Genomic DNA, 22497 nt, shown 5'->3' on the forward strand with positions numbered 1-22497 from the left:
CCGCCCCCCCCCCCTCTTTTTCCGCCGGGGTCTTCACGGGGGTCTTAACGATGGGCTGGAAAGAGGATTCCCTTCGCGGTGGCAGGGATACTCTGGGCCCAGAGGCCGTTTCCACTGGCGTAGTCTCAGCCGGCTTCGCCAGGGTTGCAGCGACCACTTCGATAGAGGCCTTTGCCGGCTGGATCAAAGCCCTCACCACCTTAGGTGCGTCCTGGGCCTCTGCCTTGGGAGGAGGGTCAGCGCCTCGCTCCCCCTCGGGTCCCTTCGAGATCGACTGGGGCCGCTCCAGCAACTTACCCGGGTTCTCGGACTTCCTCTTCCCCGAACCAGAGTGCTGGCTCGTGGTTGAACGTGCCAGGGAAGTCACACCCTGCCTGGCAGCCGAAGAGCCCGACCTTTCGGCGCTCCCGGTGCCCGCGGACTCGTGGTGCTTGGCCTTCTGTTGGGCCCCCGTCGCCGGGGCGCCCTCACAGGACGTAGAAGCCCGCTCAGACTTTTTCTTCGCCTTCTCACCTGCTGTGCCCTTCTCCAGCCAGGCGGCGAGGCAGGAACGACAATCTTGTTTGGTCCGTTCCGAAAGGTTCTTGCAGAACGCACAGTCCTTCTCCACATGCGTCTTGTCCTCATGAAGGCAGTAGAGACATCGCGAATGCTCGTCCTCCTTGAAAACATTTTGTAATCCATGGCAGCACATGAACAGCTTGGATCAGGGCGTCGAGCTTCCCTTGTCCTGGGCTACGTCCGTTGAGGTAGGCCTGCAGATCTTCCGGAATCCTCCAAGAAGCGTAAACTCGACGAAAACTTCACCCTTGAGGAGCGTAAAAGAATTCCGAAACGGGTCCCCGTTATCGGAAGTAGAAACGGTGGAGCTTGAGGCTCGATTAAACCGAAAAAAGAGAAAATCTCCTGAAAAAGCGTGAAAACGCAGCAAAAAACTCAAGAGCTAAGCACGAGGACTCCCAGCACTTGAACGTGCGGTAAAAATCTGAGGATGGCTGCCAGAGGCGGGGCTTAGGGAAAGGGCAGTCATTGGTTGGGGGCAGTATGACCCAGAGATCAGTTATTGATTACTACTAAGAAAGACAGATCAGAAACGAAACTGATACTGATTTTTTCTTTACCGAGGATTCCCAGCCTTACGACGGGGAATATTCACGAGCATGTGAATCCATGCCAGATCACATGCTGGAGAAATAAGCCAATCCCCTGAAAGACCCAGAAAGGAACTGTCACTGCCTCTTGTGGCAGTGGAAACATTTAATGAGCAAATATTGGTATTGGAGGCGAACAAAGCTCTTCAAGAGGAGAATAATGAAACAGTGGATTGATTAGGTGGAGATCATTGAACAGGATCGAGAGATTAAAGATTGGAACAACCTCTCTAACTCAGAATGGGAAGAAATTGAAAGACTGGCTTACCGAGCTGAAGCTGACTGAGTGGAAAGGTCAAGGTTGGATATAGGAACAGTGTCCAAGAAATCAAATCTTACTGCGTGGGACAAAACATTCCTAACTATGGAACAGAAGCGTGACCGGCTGGGCTATTCTGGAAATCCCAGACAGACTCCCAGCAAGCAACCTAAACCAGAGAAGACCGGGGTCAGGTTCAAAGATTCAAAAGTGGACGTTTTTAAAATCCACCTCGAGTAAATGGTGAGTGGCCCTAAAGCTCCCATTCTGAATCGGAGCAACGTCATAAGACTGTTTAAATACATCTCTAGGCTCTGATTTGTATCCTCAGACGACATTAGAGTGGTGGAATTGGTCTCAGAGCAAAAGATGGACTGGGTAGTTCTCCATTTAGTATTGATGTAGATCAAAAACTTAATAGAAAATGCTGCCACTTCATTAGAGACTTCCTAGGAATGCAGCAGTCATCGTATGTGGCCTTACAAAGTCAAAACATACTGGAGAAGGCCTGGGGGAAACAAGTGGGAAGACCCAAAGGAACAGAGGCGTATAGGCCAAGGCAAGAGTTGATCCTGAGCTCTAAGCCGGTTAAGTCGTGGCCGCCATCAAGTATGGCCCAAACCTCCCAGTGGCTAATCCTGGGTAAAACAGGAGCTGCAAAGACTAAAATTCACAGTGGATAACAGTACTCATGTTTTGAAACCTGGCACAGGGAGTATTAGCCAGTAGCCGTAAGAAATAGACTGCCCTTAAGGAAGATGGCCCTATCGCTTGGATCTGCACATGGGACAAGAGAGGGTTTAAATCACTGTTTACAGATAGAAGTTCCTGGCCACATAGGACATCATTTGTCTACAGGAGACATGGCTTAGGTCAGTCCCCTCATGTGATGGGTATGAATCTTTTTTGAATCCGGCTGCAAAGCGGGGTTATGGGGAGGCCATTTTCGGGATTGCTGACCCTGATAAAAGTAGACGCTGGACTTGAGGTAGTCAGCCATGAAACCCATAGCCCATATGTCCAAGGATTAAAGCTTTCAAGGAAGGTATGTGGGGTAAGCAGGAACCCCTCCTTTTAATGAATGTTTATTGGAAGGTAAACTCGTCAAAAGAAGTAAACTTTGTTCAATCAGTCATGAATGTGGTGGACCTGGTCTTGGCTGAATGGGAGAATGCCATCATGATTTTGTGTGGGGATTTGAATATTCGTTTGTTGGACAGAATGGTCTACCTCGAAAAGAGTGAGTTGGAGGGAAGGGCTTTAGAGGGGTTTCTTGAAGCAGGCTCTAGGGATCTACACGTTAAATCTGCAGACTTTGGGGGATATCCCAGGAGCGTGCACATGGGTTAGGGGGCAAAAGAGATTCTGCTTAGACTTTTGTTTTGTTTCAGGTAACATTATTGAAAGAGTGAAAAGACTCGAAATACTGGAGCAGCGCGCGAGTGATCATGATTTGGTAGCAATTGCGCTGGAGAACAGGAAAACACCTAAACTCAGGAAAATATTGAACCCAGTGGAAAAACCCTGGACCAGGAATAAGCTAAGGGTAGGAAAGAGGGAGATCCATACAATCTGTGGGCAATACGAGATGGCAGTGGGATGGCATAATGCCGTTGTTGAATATAACTGGATCCGAAAAGATTTCGCCCATCCAGGGAAGAGAGGTAAAATTGTTGGGCAACTTCCTAAGCATGCTTACAATCCAATGGTCAGCAGGGCAAAGAAAGAATTGCAAGCAGCCCTAAGGAATTAAAGCTGGAAAGGCACCAGAGGTAGCTGAATTGATCAGTCTTCGCAAGCAGAAGTTTAGGAATTGGCTCATAGATACTAGAAGCCAACGACTGCAGACCGAGGCGGTGCAGATATACTTTTTTTTAAACAATGTTTATTGATTTTTACACAATCATAACAATTCACAGACTGTTAAACATCCAACATTAACATTCAATTATATACTTACGTCCCCACCCCCCTAACAACTCCCCCCACCCATCCCAGGCCTATGTCACACTGATCTTTCCAATTCCCTCTTTTCTTGGTACCTGTCACTTAGTTACGGTTTCATCTTGTCTGGAGATCTCTAGCAAGGCTTGGGTACTCTGTTCCAAGACTTCAAGATCAGCTATCAGTTGTCTCCACGCCTCCGTCCCTCCTACTCCTTGTTCCATGTCCCTGCCACACGGTGGCCTCCGCATTGGCCCATTTGTACAAATCCCTCCACCATATTTATTTATTTGAATTTATTTAGTTGAATTTATATAGCGCACATCTGCCCGTGGACATCGTGGCGCTTGTTACAGTGTGCTCACTTGTACTACCGGTCTCGCTTCTGCTTTCCACCCCATCGCAATTCTACGATTATCCAGGATGTATGCTATGTCTGAGCTTACCCACATGTTTAGCTCGCTTGGGTCTTGAGAAGCAACCCAATAGGCAAGCCTTAGTTAAACTCACATCCAGCGTAATCTCTGCTTTCGCTAATGTTTGGGCTACCTCTCTCCAGAATCTGCCTCAACACATGCCCAGAACATATGTACTAGATCAATGTCCACCTCCCCACATTTCGGGCATGTCTGTATATCTGCTTGGTGAAACTTGGCTATTTTGTTCGGGGTCAGGTATGCTCTGTGGTCACATATAATTGGATCTGTTGAAGTCGCGCATTTCTCGACACCATCTTATGATACCTCTTTACTCTGCCCCACACCTCATCTGACATTGGCTCTACCAGATCTGCCTCCCATTTGTCCCTGGTCTGTTCCAACTCCCCTCCAACCTTGGACATTAATAGTTTGTATATGCGCGAGACGTCATGCCCTCCTTCCAACACATCGTAAAAGGAACTTTATAATCTCGTCTGGTTGTAAGGACGTGTCAGTCTCTGGCCATCTCAGGCTTAGACCCCTCAGTAGTCGGGAGTATGTAATGTACTGCCCTTGATGTACCCCAGTGTCTACTATCAGCTCTACAAAATCCCTGGGCATCCCATCCTTTAGTATATCCCCCACCGTCACTACTCCGATGGGTTCCCAGCTCTTTCTTACTTTCCGCCGAACCTGGTCTTCTCCTTCCAACGTCACTAGTCGTATCTGCGGAGAATATGGTGCTGCATTCCCCAACAGTTGACTTGCCCTGCGCCACATTGTGCACCCAAGGCATACGAGGAGGTTCTGATTGGTCCTATACGAATCGGGCAGCCATATAACTTAGTTCAGAAAGAACGGGGTACTTTCTGCTCCCAGTGACCTTGATTCCGTTGTTTGCTCATCTGACATCCATTTGGCCACAAATTGTAGTTGGCTGGCCACAAAATACACCTCGAAATTGGGCAGTTTTATACCCCCATGTTTGTATGAATTCTGGAGTTCATGCAGCGCCACCCTGCTCCTCGAATTATGCCATATGAAGCTCCTGCATATGCTGTGTAGCTTCTTAAAAAATGGTTTAGGTATTGCAAACAGGATATTGGCGAAGTAGTGTAGGAGTCTCGGCAGCACCACCCTTTTCAGTAATGCTGCGCGCCTCATCATGGACAATGGTAGCCTCGACCAGAATGATATACACTTTTCAATTTTGTCAACTGCCTTTACCGTGTTATGTATATATTCCATCTTGGGCCTGTGGTATATGTCCACCCCAAGTACCTAAACGTCTCAATCTCCCACTTAATCGGTAACACTGGTAATTTGTGTATGGGCTTCCTTCTATACTCTCCTAGGGGATACAGGCTAGATTTCTGGGGGTTGACTGTTATGCCCGAAAATAATGCACATTGTGTCTTCACATCCAGAACATATTGTAGGTTTTATTCAGGGTAATGCAGGTATAGGAGCATGTCATCTGCATATAACGAGATCAAATGCTTTCCTCCCATCGTATTTATACCTTCTTCTCCATACTCTTTTCTTAAGTAGACTGCTAATGGTTCTAGCGTTAATATGAAGAGCATCAGAGACCATGGACATCCTTGTCTTGTGCCTTTATGCAATTTCCACTGCTCTGAGATAGTGGAGCCTGTTTCTACTCTTGCTACCGGCGCATTGTATAATAACTGCACCCATTTAAGGTATGTGGGCCCAATGCCAACATTTTCCAGGACCGCCAGCAACCAAGGCCATCTGATGGAGTCGAACGCCTTCACTGCATCAAGTGACACCACTGCAACTTCCTGCGTCTCCCTACGGGTGTGATTGATTATGTAATGTAATCTTCTCAGGTTGTTAGTAATATTTCTATATGGAACATATCCGGTCTGATCAGGGTGGATGAGCTTACCTATGACTGGTCTTAGCCTCTTTGCCATGACTGCTGTGGGAATCTTCCCATCTTGGTTCAGCAACGACAAAGGCCTATATGATTTGCATTGTGTATCTGGTTTATTCGGTTTGAGGAGGGGAATAATTATCGATTCGCGCAGGGACCCAGGTAATTTATCAATTTCTCACTCCTCATTTAACATTGTTAGTAGTGGGGGCAGGATGTCTGTCCAATATTCTTTGTAAAATTTGCTGGGGAGCCCATCTGCTCCCGGGACTTTATTAGTCGGTAGTTCTTTTATCACATTTTCTAGTTCCTCAATCGTGATGGGCATCTCTAAGCTATCACTTTCTTCTTTACTTAATGTGGGAAGATTAATCTCAGTCCGCGCCTCTTGTATATCTCGTCCTTACGTGGATTCAATATATAGGTATTTATAATAATCATAAAAACACTTATTTACTTCTTCCCGAGTCTCCTGCAGCTTCCCATCCGTCCCCCTAACTGCTCTGTTTGTCTGGCGTGTGGTTTCACTCTTATACAACCAGCCAAGTAGTCTGCCCGGCTTGTCTCCTTCCGTGTGCTGTCTCTCCATATATTTCTTGTAGCTTAGTTTACCTAACATTTCCCAGTGTTCTCTACATTGATGTTGTAGGCGGGAATCTATTTTGGCCTTCTCTAGTGATCTATTGCCTGTCTGCATTATTCTTTCCAATATACTCTCTGCTTTTTGTAGATCTCCCAGTATAACCTCTTGCATCCCCTTCGACTTGGCTATCACTGCTCCTCTCACCACCACTTTAAAGGCCTCCCACAGCATACCTGCTGAGTCTACACTGCCGGTATTGTTCTTAAAATATTATTCCACCTCCGCCCTCATATGCTCATGGAACCCTGTGTCTTTCAGTGCTTCAACCCCGAGTCTCCACTTTGGGATTCTGGTTCGGTGGGGGGCGGGGGGACACACCTGCCAAGTGATAACCAAAGGTGCATGATCTGACAGGACCCTCGCTTTATATTCGGCCTGTGTGAACTCGTGTAGCGCCTCTTCCCCCCCCCAAACACATAGTACAACCTCGTTAGTTCTGTAGGGCAGTATAATTAGAGTACACCCAATCTCGTGTGTACATTGTTCTCCATACATCCGCCAGCTTTAGCGTACTTAACAGCATGTTCAGTGCCTTGGCCCCTGGGGTTGGATGAGCAAATTTATCATCTGATTTATCTTTCATCGGGTCCAAAGTGCAATTAAACTCTCACCCCCATATCACTGCACAATCTCTACATGGGCAAATCTTAGGATATAACAATTTAAAATACGTTGTGTCCTGATTGGGGGCATACAAATTTATAATATATTTTTTTACATCTTCTGCCATCTCAGATACGTCATAACCTGGTTCCTTTTGATATATCTATTCAACACTCTCACATTCCAGGTTACTATTTTGAGTTCACCCACAATCTTCTACCATTTCAGCTTCCCTCCTCTCCTTCCCATCTCCTCTCGTATTTCCCCAATGTGTCTCTGTAGGCCAACCTCCCACTAACTACCCCAACTCCCACCCCTCCCATTTCCCCAACTATTCCCGTTTGCCCAGCTCCAGCCCTGGATCTCAGACATCCCTGCATCTCATTCCTTTCCCGGTCAAATGCCGTTATTCAGAGCGCAGCAGAAGGATACTGAACTACTGGTATCCTAACTAAACTAACTGAGGGTAATAGGGTGATTCCTAGCACTGCATACAGTTTAGCAGTGCTCCTGCATTCTGCATTCTGCTAATAGTATGAAACACATTTGCTTAACTACTTAAATGTCTGTCACCACATACTCCAACCATGCTCGAGGAATACTAATATGGATCGCCCCATCCATTCCCATTAACCTGATCCACACAAATACTGATAAAGGTAGAATGGTCCCGATACGAGGCATCATTAAGGGAAGAGAACTTTGCCTAGTGAATACTTACGCCCCTAATCACGACGCCATAGTCTTCTTCCGCTTGTTGTACACCCGGCTGAGCCCATGCAGAAATGGCATGTTAATATGGGGGGGTGACCACAACTGCACCCTAGACCCACGGTTGGACAGATCGGACAGCAAACACGCCCGCCCTTCCCCTCACACAACAATACACCCTGAAAGATATCTGACGGTCCCAGCACCCAGAAGACAGAACTTATTCCTTCTACTCACCCCCACACGCAGTACACACTAGAATTGATAGTATATTAGTGAGTGAGGAACACTTCAATGCGTTCGAAGACACACAATATCTTGCTAGAGTGCTGTCGGACCATTCCCCCCCCCCCCCCGATATCCACATGGACGATAATGGCACCCAGACCCCCTATACCCACATGGAGACTCAGGAGCGAAGCGCTATTGGACAAAGCATTTTGCGAGCAAATCAGACAATGTACAACTGACTATTGGCAGACAAATAAAAACAGTGTCCAGCACATCAGCACGGCATGGGAGGCATATAAAGTGGTGATTAGAGGTGAAATGATAGCCGCCAATGGGGGAGCCCAAAAATCTATCATGTCACTGTTAGCGCGCACTGAGGAAGAGCTGAAACAATTGGAAACCATAGCCTCTTCAGACCCATCCCACATACGCAGAGCAGTTGAACTAAAGCAGGCTTGCCTGCAACATTGGGAGTCACTTGGGAAACTTAGCTACGCGAAATACACCGAAAGAAGTCATGCCCTAGGCGATAATCCCGGGAAGCTATTAGCGTGGCTTTATAAACGAGAAGCCCCCAGAAAACCCATCTGCCTAATCCGGGATGCAGACGGCCTGGACACACTCACAAGCAGGAATAAACCTAGCATTCACAAAGTACTATCAGGCCCTCTACACTGATCCCTCACCACCAACCGACACAGAGATTGATGATGTACTAGACATCAGGCTACCACACCTAGAGGAACAAATAGCAGAGTCCCTAGAAGGTCCCGTCACCCTGAGGAGGAAGCGGCCGTCATCAGATCACTACCCTCCGGGAAAGCACCGGGACCGGATGGACTCCCAGGAGAGTTCTATAAGACCTACGAGGACATACTAGCTCCATTACTGTCCCAAGTGTTTAATGAGGCATACGAATCAGGTCACCTCCCAGATACCATGAGGGAAGCAGTCATCATCCCATTGTTAAAACCCAAAAAAGATAGCATAGAGTGTGGCTCACACAGACCCTTGTCCTTACTAAATGTGGATAATGAGATTCTGATGGCACTAATGGCAATGAGGCTGCGCAAAGCCATCCTACTCCTAAACCACCACGACCAAATGGGGTACGTGCCTGGTAGATCCATCACCGAAAATTTACGTACGCTGCATCAGGTCATATACAGTACTGAAAGCAGACAGGAGAAATGTGCAGTGGCGTCCCTAGACGCCTCTAAAGCATTCGACTCGGTCCGCTGGAAATGGCTTCTTGCTACCTTGTCCAAGATGGGAATAGGGCCAAGCTTCATTAAATGGGTCACGCTCACTTACACTAACCCTGCTGCCAGAGTGCGCACCAGTAACACCTTCTCCGACAAATGGAGTCCATCTCGGGGCACTCGGCAAGGATGCCTCCCATCCTCCGTGTTATACATCATTGCTATCGAACCAGTTGCAGCATACCTTAGAGAAGAGTACAGAGACAGGGGCATAGTAATAGACGGGGTAACCCACCTAATTTCTATGTACGCAGACGACATACTCCTATACCTAAAAAACCCCGAACACATATTGCCTTACATATTGGAGACCTTAGAGGGATTCCATAGATATACTGGGATTCAGATTAACCATAGTAAATCTTGCCTGTACCCCCCTGGCGGCCCTGAGTAAGTTTGACGCTGAAGTACTCCCAACACTAGCCCTAAAATGGGAACCTACCTCCTTTAAATATCTGGGCATTACGGTCCACCGAGACCCCAAGACTGAGCACGCACTTAACACAGTTAGGGCAAAGGAAGGCTTGGCGAAATCAATGGACTTTTGGAGCAAACTACCGCTCTCTGTGGCAGGCAGAGCGGGTCTGCTCAAAATGGTGGCACTACCCAGACTCCTATACTTTTTCACCAACGTCCCATACAATATACCACAACAATTCTTTAAAGACCTACACAAGCTCTGCAGGAAATTCCTGTGGCAAGATGGAAGGCGCAGAGTCGCCTTGGAGACAATGCAGAGACCTTATGACAAAGGAGGCCTCAAAGTCCCCAATTTCGAACTTTACTATTTGGCACGTGATCCAATGGATGGCCGATGACGCCTCAACAGACACCCGCCTCCTGCAGCCTGGAATCCCCCAAATGCTACTCAGGGATCTGCTTTGGTTCGCGCCAGGAACAAAACAACAATATTCACACTTAATCCTACTATGAATTCAGATATGGAAACAAACCTGCAAGGCTGCTAAATTAACAGATCCCTACTCCGCGCAGATCCCTGGGAGACCTGGTGGATGATCAGGGTATCCCAACGTTCGCTGAGCTGCAGGAGGCCTCTGGGATACCAACAGGACAGTTCCTACTGCACAACGCTGTAGTAAAAAGACTAGCAGTCCGCTGGTCCACAGCAGAGAACCTCGACACCGCCGGTTACAAGAGCATCGAGAGCCTGCTAGGAGCTGCTGAGGGGGGCCACGAAACCTCCAGAATCTACGAAACCCTGCTTGAGTGCACCACCCAGCACGACCTCAAGTGAAAGGCGAAGTGGGAACTGGAATTTGGCCTACAGTTCGAAGACGCAGAGTGGGAGGCCATAACACGTTACCACAAAAAAGTATCCAGAAACACCCGGCTTCAGCTTATACAATTCTGCATTATGAACAGAGCATACCTCACCCCACACATCTCCAGATTCAGCAGAGCCGATGCCACGGGGTGCCCCAAATGTAAAGAACCCTAGGCAGGAATGACTCATATGTTCTGGGGATGCCCAGCAATACAGACCTTCTGGGCACAAATCAAAGCCAAGTTGGCTGAGGCTGACATCATCCTGGAGGTGCACACACCCAAAGCATGCATCCTGGGGAGATACTAAGAAACAAAAAGAACAAGCCATTGAATAGACTTAAGGACTTAATGTACATTCTCGCAAAAAGACCCATCGCCATGTGCTGGAAGCGCCCCCAAGCCCTGAGCTTATCACTGTGGTGGGAAGACCTCCGGAGATGGTCGACGGCCGAAACGGGAGCTTGGGAGACTGCCCAACGCCAACAAAGACTGGACACTTCTAATGACCTACTTCAATGGGTGGCGCTCAGGAAGATTCTTCAGCTACCCAGCTCGCTAACGATCTCTACGATCAGGCACAAACTTAGATTGCAGTCCCTGGAGTCAACTGCCCTCTGGAAATCATACAGTGTTTTATAGGAAATGTACGGTGGCAGAAAGTGGAACACCCTTTGAAATTTTCAACTCAATGGAAAAATCTTCTGTCCCATCTCTTAGGAGATGGTGAGAAAAGATAAAGGGAATTCTTGTAAAGAGTAAGGTAGATAGGGAGGAGTGAATTTCAAACCCCATGAACATTAAAAAAAATTTCCAAGATCAGGATTGGGTGGAAACTGTTCGCCAGAGAAATTTAGATATTCAGAGATCCTGTCCGGAAAGGGAAAAAAAGGGTCTGAATCAGCCCCCACAATATCTATTAAAATGTCCCTCTCGACATTATCGGGACCTGTTGCTTAGGGTGCGACTGAACATACCTAACTCCACCGCCCTGGTAGTCAGTAAGAAACAAATATCTAAGGAATGTTCACACTGTAGATATTGTGGATCCCCAGGAGAATTTGAAACTCTCTGCCATCTGGTGACCTCTTGCGCAGCTCTAATAGGTCTGCGTGTTGACTACTTGCAAGCCCAAAGGGGCTACAGGTTGACAACATTGGACCAAGAGTGGTGGGAGTGGATATTGATGGGAGAAAGAATAAGCGTACGTTTGGCAGTTTTACAATTTATAGAAGTAGTGTTAAAGACGGCAAAGGAGGTTATCTGATGGAAGGCCCGGTTTGAAATGAGTAGGACGATGAGGAAACCTCAGAGCTGTGAAGCTTTTTGTTGGTTGACAAGAATTCTTACTCATGCAAAGTGATAAAGATTGTAAATCATGTTTGTCAAATGGTGTGCCGAAATTGAGCATGTTGTGTAAAATGGCGATTAAAAACAGTCTCTGGATTTTAAAATGAGGATGAAAATCAGGGAGGAATGTGGAAATCGTAAATATCTTCCTTCGAATTTGTTTTTTTAACTATTTCTTTGCTGTTGAGTTGACTGATGGGATTTAATGTAAATGGTTAAATAACTTATTGTCAAGTAAGTGCAACAAATAAACATTTTAATAAAAAAAAAATAGTTATGGGTTGGGTGCCTTGCAAGAATATTCTTTAGCCACACCATAACGCAGTACAAAGGTGGAACAACAATGTACTAAGCTGCATGGAAACAAAAAGAACTTAAGCAACCACAGCAACACTTACATAGTTGGACATGTTTCAACAAATGGTTGACATTATGGTAGAGCTTTTGTAACAATACACTCACTCTTTCTACATCATAGAGCAACTGATTGACAAGTCCCCTCTACAAAGTTCAACAAGAGCTCTGCAGGGAGTTAAAGATCTGTCTAGCCAGACCTGAAGAGTGCTGTCAGGACAAACTGAAAACCAAAACGGTAAATGGAAGCTGTTTATTTGTGCAAAGTGTCCAAAAAAGAAACAGATGAGAACAGGAAACAAGCAATGCCCGAGAACTAGCCTGGGTGTTCATCCTTCTTCAGGAATATCCAGAGAGAAAGTTTTCATTTCACAACTGGCATGTGACCTGCTGTCCACAGAAATAACTTACAAAATGTTATCAACCTCTCCACTGGATGCAAGAAGTTGTTACTACAACATGCCTAACCAACTGGTGTCCTTAAGGGAGCCCCAAGTCAGAGACCCTGGCTTGCGAGTGTTCGTGTTTCTTGGTCCCCCTTGCTCTGAGTGGGTTCCTCGGGTGATCAGGGATGGTGTAGATGTCTCCCGGATAATTGTGCTCTCATGGATTGCTGTGCTGTTCTGGTATCATGCTTAGCACCTGGATGTCCTAATGTTTAGTCTTCTGTAAGGCCACCACTGCAGTTGCTCCCTTGGACTCATTCATCTTATCCAGTGCCAGCATCAAGTCCAGCTGAGTCAGGGGCCGCAGTCGGTCTGTAGGCCTAGAGAGGGACCAAGAAATACATTTATATTAATCCCTTATATGGGCTATGTGCCAAGGTACTTGTTGATTCCAAGAAATAATGTTACCCATTGACAATAGCCATCCACACACACACACCAAACACTCTAAATTGTGCACATTCCTTGTATAATTATTGGTTCAGAAAGTTAGTCAATGCATCATCAGACAATTAGCACTAAAAAACACATGACAAATTTCTCCAAATGCCAAAACATCATCAATACATTAGATAACGGATATTTTGTACATAAACTATTCAAATTGGCTCCAGTTGGAAACTTGTTAGCTGCATTTCCCATAAATCACTATAGTATATAACTGACATATTTCAGAAGAAAATAGTCATATTAGTACAAGCTGACAGATTGTGAGCCATAACTACCCTGAATATTTTCAATATATGTTAGATCAATGGAAAAATGGCTGAAGTAGTACAAGATGTAAACCTCTAAACCATAGCAGCCAAATCAGACAATTGAGGACTAGCCCCTAAGCTCTTACTTGGCCTCTGCAGCATCCCCTTCGATTGGCCTCATAACCAACCACATTTGCTGCTTCCGGACGTAATCACGCACGCGATACATGGCAGCATCACGACACAGCTCTCGCAGGTCACTTCCAGAGTATCCTGCCGTCCTCTCTGCTAGCTCCTTTAGGTTCACCACTTGGCTCATCTGTTTGAGGAAGAGAAATATGGTGAAATATAAGGAGAAAGTCACCCAAGTGCATAATGTTAAGACTAGATGAAGGAATTAGTGACAGGGAACACAATGGGCTACGGGGAATTGGGCAGGGGGGTTCTGGTCCCATCTTATTAATGTATGGGTCGTATTCAATATATTTTTTCAAACATGTGTGGAGTCGATTTTATGACTCTCCAATAATATATTTGACAACTGTAGCATGTAACCTTCTATCCCCTTATTAAGATTTGGTCTTACATTAGGATTACATTATAGATACAGAGATGCTACTTAGGGAGTCATGGATGGGTGGTATTCATTAGGATATACCACACATGCAGTGTGGGTGGAGGATAGGAGTCATTATGGGATTACCACTGCAAGGCTGGCAATACAAGAGCATATATCCAGTAAAATCTTTCATCTTCGTGGCCTACAACAATGAGCCAACCATTGATTTCTCAGAAACAGAAATAAGATTAAAACCCAAAACATGATGGCCTGTGGTTTGAATGGAATGAAGTATGTCTCTTTCACAAAATGGATATGAAATAAAGGCCCATGCCTGTGGCCATATAGACATTTATTAATTCAGCCTAAGACATTATTATACAATTGTGGACACAAAGAATCGACCATCTAAAATTAACATATAGGATTTGTTTAGATTTCTTTTTTTCAAAAAGGTGGCCTGCATATCTCATTGGGATAGCGCACTAGAGCAAATGATGCAAAAGCCATCCCCGTTGAATACGCCTGACACTAAAGCCCTCATAGGCAGAAACTGATGCTGGTAGCGCATTTCACCATAATGCACTTTAACGGGCCAGTTATTGTGTAATGTTTTAAAATGGTGAAAACATTTATATTCCTGTATCGGAGACAGCAGCTGTTGATGTTTAAGATCAAAATGCACAGAAAGTTTGGAAATGGCCCTTCTCTGCTCGGTACACATCTCTCGGCCTCTTGCAAAGTGATAGACGTGTGCTTTCGACTTTCATACATTTTAAAACACATGCCATTTGTAGTTCTAAATGCACTTTTAAAATGTGTGAAAACGCGCCTTTAACCTATTGATCTGAACAATTGCGAATCGGGGGGGGGAGGGGGGGGAGACTCGGAATGTGCAATCAGTTGGTTTTCCATTTGACGCAAGTGAAGGGTTGGACTAGTGCAGTCCTTCAATTGCATTGAAAACAATGTTGCAAAATCGGCGCCTTAGTATCCAATAGCAAAATACGGATTTATAATGTGAAATGTCTCGCCTTGGTAATATGTGACCTGGTCTTTCGAGGAGCCCAATGCAATATTCAATACATAGGGCCTCATTAGGACCCTGGCGGAATGGGTTTAACAGCGCCGGTAAAGGTGCCGGAGCCGTTAAACCCATTCCACCCTATTACGGGGTCCCCTTGCGGGACCCGCTCTGGATGTCTGGTCAGACCAGAAGTCCTTTGCGGGTCCCGCAACGGGACCACAGAGCTAACAACGGGCCCGTTATTAACATGCCCATTGTTAGCTCCCTCCCAATTCCCATTGAGCCCTATGGGGGCTCAAATGGGAATGGGGGTGGGTAAATTGAATGAGGAATTACCGGGTCCTCCAAGGTTGGAATGGCCCAGTAATTCCTCATTCAAGGAACCCGGACCCGAGACTGGAGGCAGCCATGCCCTTATTAAGGGCAGGGCTCCCTCCAAACTCCTAATGAGGCCCATTGTCTCTAGTTCTATCTTGCCTATGGTAACATCCTACTTGTGAGACACTGCTTTCAAACAGCCAATGCTTGGTGGAGGGAGACCTTTTGGAGAGCCCATCCATTCTCTGTATCTACCCTTGGACCTGTGTGATATAAACTGTTCTTGAAGGTATTGCTTTGGGAATTGATGCTTTTGGGTCTAAAAGGATGCAGTCAACTAATCTGCCCTCTGTAACCAATCTTGGCCAAGAAATGACCCCACCTATAGCAAGTTCTGGTGCTGATGGCTGTCATTGTCCTTGCTGTTTCATTTTGTTTCTTCAAAGTGTACACTTCCCGAGAGAGCATTAAAACAGAGACCATTTAGGAGAAGAATATTGGAATATAATCATACTGTGCTGTAAATGTTAATGTAGCCTTGCACACGGTAATACCAGCGCCTGTGATACCAGCAAAGTACCCCATGGAGTCCTATTGGACTACATGGAATGGGGACTAACGCTGCATACCGGCACTCGTAATCCAGCGGTAATACTGTGGGACCAAGTGTCGGTAATGGTAATTCCATTTGACGGTATCCTGGAGGAATTACTGCCAGGATACCGGCAAGGTTATTATGATCCCCATGGTTTTGAACTAGTGACAGTCTCCCTTGTGGATGGCAAGTGTTCCCTCCAGTCATCCACTGGAGTTCTCCAGCTATTGACCAATATTGTCTCAACTTGCTGAATAGGGCTGCCACAAAGGTTGATAACAACTTAGAGAAAGCAGAGCTATGCTTGGTGCCTATCTGTGTCCAAAACTTTTCATTTACTCAGTGACCATCAAAGAAAATCTAGGACCGCTCCAAGCTGCTTTCTGTGCGCAGGTCAGAACTGCAAGTATTAATAAAAATCCCTTGCCTCCCAGAGCATGTTCCTCCCTTAAAGGTTAGGACATCTTAACGTCTGTCATCTACAATAACGTCTCACAACATCTTAAGGGGCCTCATTACAAGTATGGAGGTAGCCATGCCGCTAAAAGCGGTATGGCTACTCCCATACCGGGTACCAGGTCTGGGTTCCCTGAATGGGGAAATTGCGGCCTTGGATAGCCCGGTATTTCCCCATTCAAGAAACCCAGGCCCGGTACATCCCCATTCCCATTTGAGCCACCATAGGGCTCAATGGGAATGGGGAGGATGCTAACAACGGGCCCGTTAATGACGGGCCCGTTGTTAGCATCCTGGTCTGCTTGCGGGATCCGCTAAGGACGCCTGGTTTCACCAGGCGTCCTTAGCGGGACCCGCCAGCAGACCTCATAATGAGGCGGTTAACGGCGCCAGCAGCTCTACCGGCGCCGTTAGCCCCCTAACGCCTGGGCCGTAATGAGGCCCAATGTCTTTTTTCCCCCATTCACAGAAACCAATCAAGACAGATATTTTCATCAACCTTCTATCCCCCCCACAGCACAGAATCTAGGTCCAGTTCATCTTCCCATCCGAACTGGTTTGTCAGTATCTTCCATACTCTCTTAGCCTTTGTGAGCAGAATAAAATAATTTCTACTCTTGGGCCCATGTCGAAGCCTCTCCATTGCCCTTTTGCCCAAACCTATTCATTCCAGCTCCATCACCCAGCGTTTGTTGCCTACACCTCCAATCATTCTCCACTGCCAGTAGTGAAAGCCCGATAGAACATTTGAAGATTCCGGATACCCAATCCTCACTCCCAAAGTGAGTTATAGAGAGGGATCAGGGTTGTTTGTTCGTGCTGCATTTTTTCGCGGCCGAACTGCCCGCAGCCTAATTGCTCGGGCCCCGTTTTTTTAAAGTTCATTTTATTTTTGCCCCCCGCTGCCAATCTCTATGGAAGCGGGGGACACTCCTGCACCCCCGAAATCCCAAAATACTGAACATGTTCGGTTATTTTGGTCTAAAAAAAAATTGCCAACACCCAATTCGATCAAAACGTCCATAAGGACAGTTTTTTTTAATCGACCAAGTGGGTGTTACCATAGAGAGATTCCTTCAGAGAACCTTAGAGAAAATAATGGGGGAGGCACAGGGGCATCTTATACTTGGCAGAGACTTCAATGTCTGGATAGAGGTTAACCTGGACAGGCAGTCCAGACATGAAGGGGAAGGGGAACCGCAGAAACAGGGAAATGCGGAGCTCAGCATGGCCATATGTGCTGAGGGACATATCACAACACAAACACCGACAGATGAGGGGATTCCCTTTCTACTCCACCCCGCATGGTAATCTTACGAGAATAGACTACCTATACACATCAAGAGACCCATGGGAAGTGGTAAGGGACTCAGGGATTTACCCGATCTCGTGTTCGGACCACAACATGGTGTCTGTAGACATCAACTGGGAGGGATTGTGCCCCAGAAACTCCAAGTGGAGATGTAATGATTCACTATGGAAGTAACAGGCGTTTAAAGACAAAATGGAAGATAGAATTAGAGATTTCTTTGCCATCAACGAAACAGAAGAGGTGAGAAAGGGCGCAGTATGGGATGCGGCTGATTGGTGAGGGGGCCGTAAGAAAAGGGAATGTACCCTCATAGAGAAAGGGCTTAAGGAAAAAATAGGAGCTCTGGAAAGGCTCGCACAGTCATCACCCACAGATAGAGAGGACCATATTTTTGAAGCCGGGGGCCTGAGAGAGGAGCTAAAATTGTTGGAGGAGGGGAAGATAGTCAATAACCTAGAGTTTCTTAAACATAAATTTGATGAGAAAGAAGATAAACTGACGCTCTCCTAGTCACAAGACTACGGGGACACAGGCTGAGAGATGGGTCACAGAGGTCAAGGGAAGGGGGGAGCGAGATGAGGGAACGGCGGAAGGCATTCAGGAAACATTTGCCTCGTTCTATGAGGTTCTATATAGGAGTGATGGGAAGGCTCCCACGGAGGAGATTAATGAATATCTTGAAGGGTCCCATCTCTGTTCTCTACTGGGGGTCGAAGTGGAGGCCATGGATGCCCCAATTACAGAAGAGGAAATCCGGAACGCTATAGAACGCCCCCGGCTTAGGAAGGCACCAGGTGATAACGGTTTCACCATGGGATTCTACAGAACCTTCTCAACGGTCCTGCTTCCCTTCTTGACGTTACTCTTCAACGATATTATGGAGACGGGGAAAGCACCGGACTTCTTTGTCCAGGCCCTCATTACGGTGATACCTAAGGAGGGCAGGGACCCCAGATCCTGTGGCTCCTTTCGACCAATTTCACTTCTGAACATAGATGCCAAAATATATGCTAGAGTTCTGGCGACAAGGTTGGAGGCTCACTTACCGAAACTGGTTCACTCTGATCAAATGGGTTTTGTGGGGGTACGCCAGGGAGCGGACACCATGAGAATGACACTGCATTTAATAAATAAGGCCCAAGGGATACTGGGGGACCCCACTCTACTATCTGTTGATGCAGAGAAGGCTTTTGGTAGGGTGGAATGGGATTTCCTAGAGGCGGTCCTCGCCAAGATAGGATTGGGCAAGAGACTTCTTCAGGGTATTGAGGCAATTTACTCCTCCTCGAGGGCTTGTGTTTCGGTTAACTGGGGATGGTTTAACCTGGGAAGGGGAATGAGACAGGGTTGCCCGCTTTCCCAAGCTCTTTTTGTGCTTTCCCTGGAACCCCCAGCACATAGACTGAGACGGGACCAGCAGGTGGAGGAGGTTGTGGTTGGCAGGAAGACTTACAAACTGGGTCTGTACACGGACAAAATCCTACTCCATGTAGTGAATCTGCTGACCTTGGTCCCGGCTGCAGTGGGTGCGATTGAGGAATATGGTCGACTGGCATGGTTCAAAATAAACCTGGGCAAATCAGTCCTTTTTCCTTTAGATAAAAGCAGTGATGGAGATGAACAAGTTACTATCTTACCTGGTAACGTTCTTTCGATGGGATGGTCCGACGACGTATTCCATATCTTTGACAGTAATTGCCACAGCTGTGCTGCTTCGGAAAATTTTCGGCGTCTGCGTCCTACGTCGATGACGTCGATGCACCGTCCCCGAGGACCTCCTCCGACGGCTGACGTCACCCGATGTGATAAGTAGGACGCACGACGCCCATAGCCTCAGTTGTAGTTTTTTCCCCCCAGAACGTGTGCCACCAGTCTTCTGCCAGTCAGACACACAAGGCCTTGCGGAAACGTAAGCTGCAATAGCATAAGAAATTCTGCAGCGGGGAAAGGTAGGGAGAGAGCCAGCGATATGGAATACGTCGTCGGACCATCCCATCGAAAGAACAATACCAGGTAAGAGAGTAACTTGTTCTTCGAGGGGATTGGGTCCTCCGACGTATTCCATATCTCTGACAGACTCCCAAAGCAGTACCAAAGCAAGGAGGTGGGAAAAGAATTTAGAACACAAATTTAGCATGCCCAATCAAATTGCGGAATAAAGGACTGCCTTGCCAAAGGCCAGATCCTGTCCTAGGATGGAATCGAGGGAGTAGTGACGTACAAATGTACAGACGCCCAGGTGGCTGCATCACAGATGTTACGAATAGGAACACCCCTCTGTAGGGCAGTAGATGCAGCCATACCCCTGGTAGAATGGGCCCGCAAGCCAGCCAGTGGGTCCTTACCCGCCAAGCAGTAACACTCGGAGATAGCCAAAATAATCTAACGAGACAAAGTCTGTTTCGTCACAGCTTGTCCCAAACGCCTTCCAGCGTGACCAATGAAGAGTTGATCGCCCACTCTGACCCGGGACATGCTTGAAATATAAAAGCTCAATGCTCTCCTAGGATCAAGCCTATGGAGCCTCTCCTCTTCCTTACCAGGATGCGGAGGAGGATAGAATGCCGGAAGAACAACCTTCTGACCCAAATGAAATTCCGAAACCACCTTCGGAACAAAGGAAGGACGAACTCTAAGGACAACCTTGTCCTTATGAAACACAGTGAAGGGTGGCTTAACTGAAAGGACCTGTAACACACTCACTCTGCGAGCGGAAGTAACCACAACCAAAAACACCAGAAAAGGTGACGGAGGGAACACATTAGTGAGCCCTTTCAAAAACTGAGAAATTAAAGGAATTTTAAAATAGGAACATTCTTCAGACGAGCGCTTAAATATGGACAGCGCCGCCAGGTAACCTTTAATGGTACCCACTTGCAAGACCCTGTGGGCCAAAGAAAGCAAAAAAGACAGAACCATGGGAATGTCACATTCAAAAGGATCCACATTCTTAACTCTGCACCAGTCGCAGAATTTACGCCAACGGCAACGGTACAGAGACTTTGTTGCCGGCCGTCGGGCCGAGAGCAACACCTCCAACACGTCTTCAGGGAGCTCCCAAACCTTATACCTCAACCTTTCAGAAGCCAAGCGTGAAGGTTGAGGGATCTGACCTCTGGAGGGAGAACCTGACCCCTCTCCCGTGAGAGCAGATCGTCTTGGTAGGGAAGACGACGTGGAGGGTAGATGGACAAGTCGAGAAGGTCCGGGTACCACGTCCTCCGGGCCCATGCCGGAGCAATGAGGATCATCCGGGAACTGAACCTCCGTAACCTCCGCAGTACTTGCGGGATGACGGGGACTGGAGGAAACGTGTACAGCAGTGGGAATGACCACTCCACCACGAACGTGTCTCCTAAGGCTCCTTTTGGAGGAAATTCCTGCGAGCAGAACCTTTCGCACTTCCGGTTGACACTGGAGGCGAAGAGATCCACTTGAGGGGTCCCCCAAAGGGCGAAGATCTCCAGGAGAATCTCCTGAGCCAGCTCCCACTTGTGAGAGATCGTGCTCTGCCTGCTCACAGCGTCCGCCGTTTCGTTGTCGTCTCCGGCCAGATGAACAGCCGAGATCGAAACTTCCTGCTGGATGGCCCAGAACTCGAGCTGCATCGCCTCCCTGCACAGAGGAAGTGACCCTGCCCCACCCCTTTTTGTTGAGGTAGTGCATGGCCACCGTGTTGTCCGTCAGGATCAGGACACTCTTTCCTCGCACAGTCGGCAGAAAAGCCTTCAGGGCTAGCCTGACGGCCCTCAGCTCCAACAGATTGATATGGAGTCTGGACTCCGATGGAGACCAACGACCGCTGACTGTCAACTCATAGGCATGAGCTCCCCATCCCGTGAGGGATGCGTCCGTCACGATCGTCACCTCCGGCCAGGGAAGCCAAAACAGAGCCCCCTTCATCAGATTGCCTTCGACGGCCCACCACAGAAGGTCCTGGGCGACCGAGGGAGGCACCTGAACAGGGTCCGACATCCTGCCGGAAGATTGCGACCACTGCGTCTTGTGGGCCCACTGCAAAGATCTCATCCGCAGACGAACCTCTGGCACCAGAAGAATGCAGGATGCCATGAGGCTGAGCAACCTCAAGAACTCGAACGCCGAGAGCGTCTGGGCAAGTTGAAACTTGTGTACCATCTGCTGAATGTGAAGAGCCCTCACCTGGGGAGGAAAACACAGCCCCAAGGATTTGTCGATTTCTGCTCCGATGTACTGGAGCCGCTTTGTTGGCGTCAAATGGGACTTCTTTAAATTGAGGGAGAAGCCCAGCTTGTGAAGGGAGTGGCAGGTGATGGACAGATGATCCAGGACTTGCTCGGGAGAGCTCCCCCTGATCAACGAATCGTCCAGGTAGGGGTAGACGTGAATCCCCCCTTTCCTGAGATGCGCTGCCACCACCACCATGAGCTTGGTGAAAACCCTCGGGGCGGAGGTCAATCCAAACGGCAGGACCCGAAACTGAAAGTGCGAGTCACCAACGCGAACCTCAGGCACTTACTGTGCTTGGGATGGATCGGCACATGGAAGCAAGCGCCCTTGAGGTCGAGAGACACCAACCAGTCCTAAAGTTGAAGGGCCTGGAGGACTTGAGAGAGAGTGACCATCTTGAACTTGTCCTTCCGTAGGAGTTAGTTCAAACCGCGCAAGTCCATGATGTGTCTCAAACCCCCGTCTTTCTTCGGAATCAAAAAATAAGGGGAATACCATCCCTTGTTCCTCTCCGCTACAGGCACCGGTTCTATGGCGCCTTTCTCCAGCCGGGCTTGAATTTCCTGCGCAAGGAGCGGATCCGGACTCTTCAAAGAGAGGTTCCCAGGTGGATTGTCGTGAGGCCTCTGCCGAAAGGGAAGACAGTAGCCGTGGGTTATGATCTCCAGAACCCACACATCTGAAGTAATGGCACGCCACTCTACAAGATGCTGCGCCAGCCTTCCCCCCAACCGGCAAACCATGGGACATGGCCTCATGACTGAGT

At 47.6% G+C, this 22497-nt stretch overlaps 1 protein-coding gene across 6 annotated transcripts in view; it reads right to left on the reverse strand.

Moving 5' to 3' along the window:
• Window positions 1-12350: 12350 nt before the first annotated feature.
• LOC138491311 (outer mitochondrial transmembrane helix translocase-like) overlaps window positions 12351-22497 on the reverse strand; it is a 444827-nt gene continuing 434680 nt past the window's right edge. For all 6 annotated transcript variants that reach the window (XM_069617755.1, XM_069617757.1, XM_069617760.1 and 3 more), the window contains 2 exons: window positions 13402-13574; window positions 12351-12877 (listed from right to left, as the gene is read on the reverse strand). In XM_069617755.1, the coding sequence (XP_069473856.1) occupies window positions 12763-12877; window positions 13402-13574 (288 nt within the window). In that variant the 3' untranslated portion in view covers window positions 12351-12762. The remainder of the gene's footprint in view (window positions 12878-13401; window positions 13575-22497) is intronic.

This window comes from Ambystoma mexicanum, chromosome 10 (genome assembly GCF_040938575.1).
Source record: "Ambystoma mexicanum isolate Mex_15411 chromosome 10, UKY_AmexF1_1, whole genome shotgun sequence".
Lineage (NCBI taxonomy): Eukaryota > Metazoa > Chordata > Amphibia > Caudata > Ambystomatidae > Ambystoma > Ambystoma mexicanum.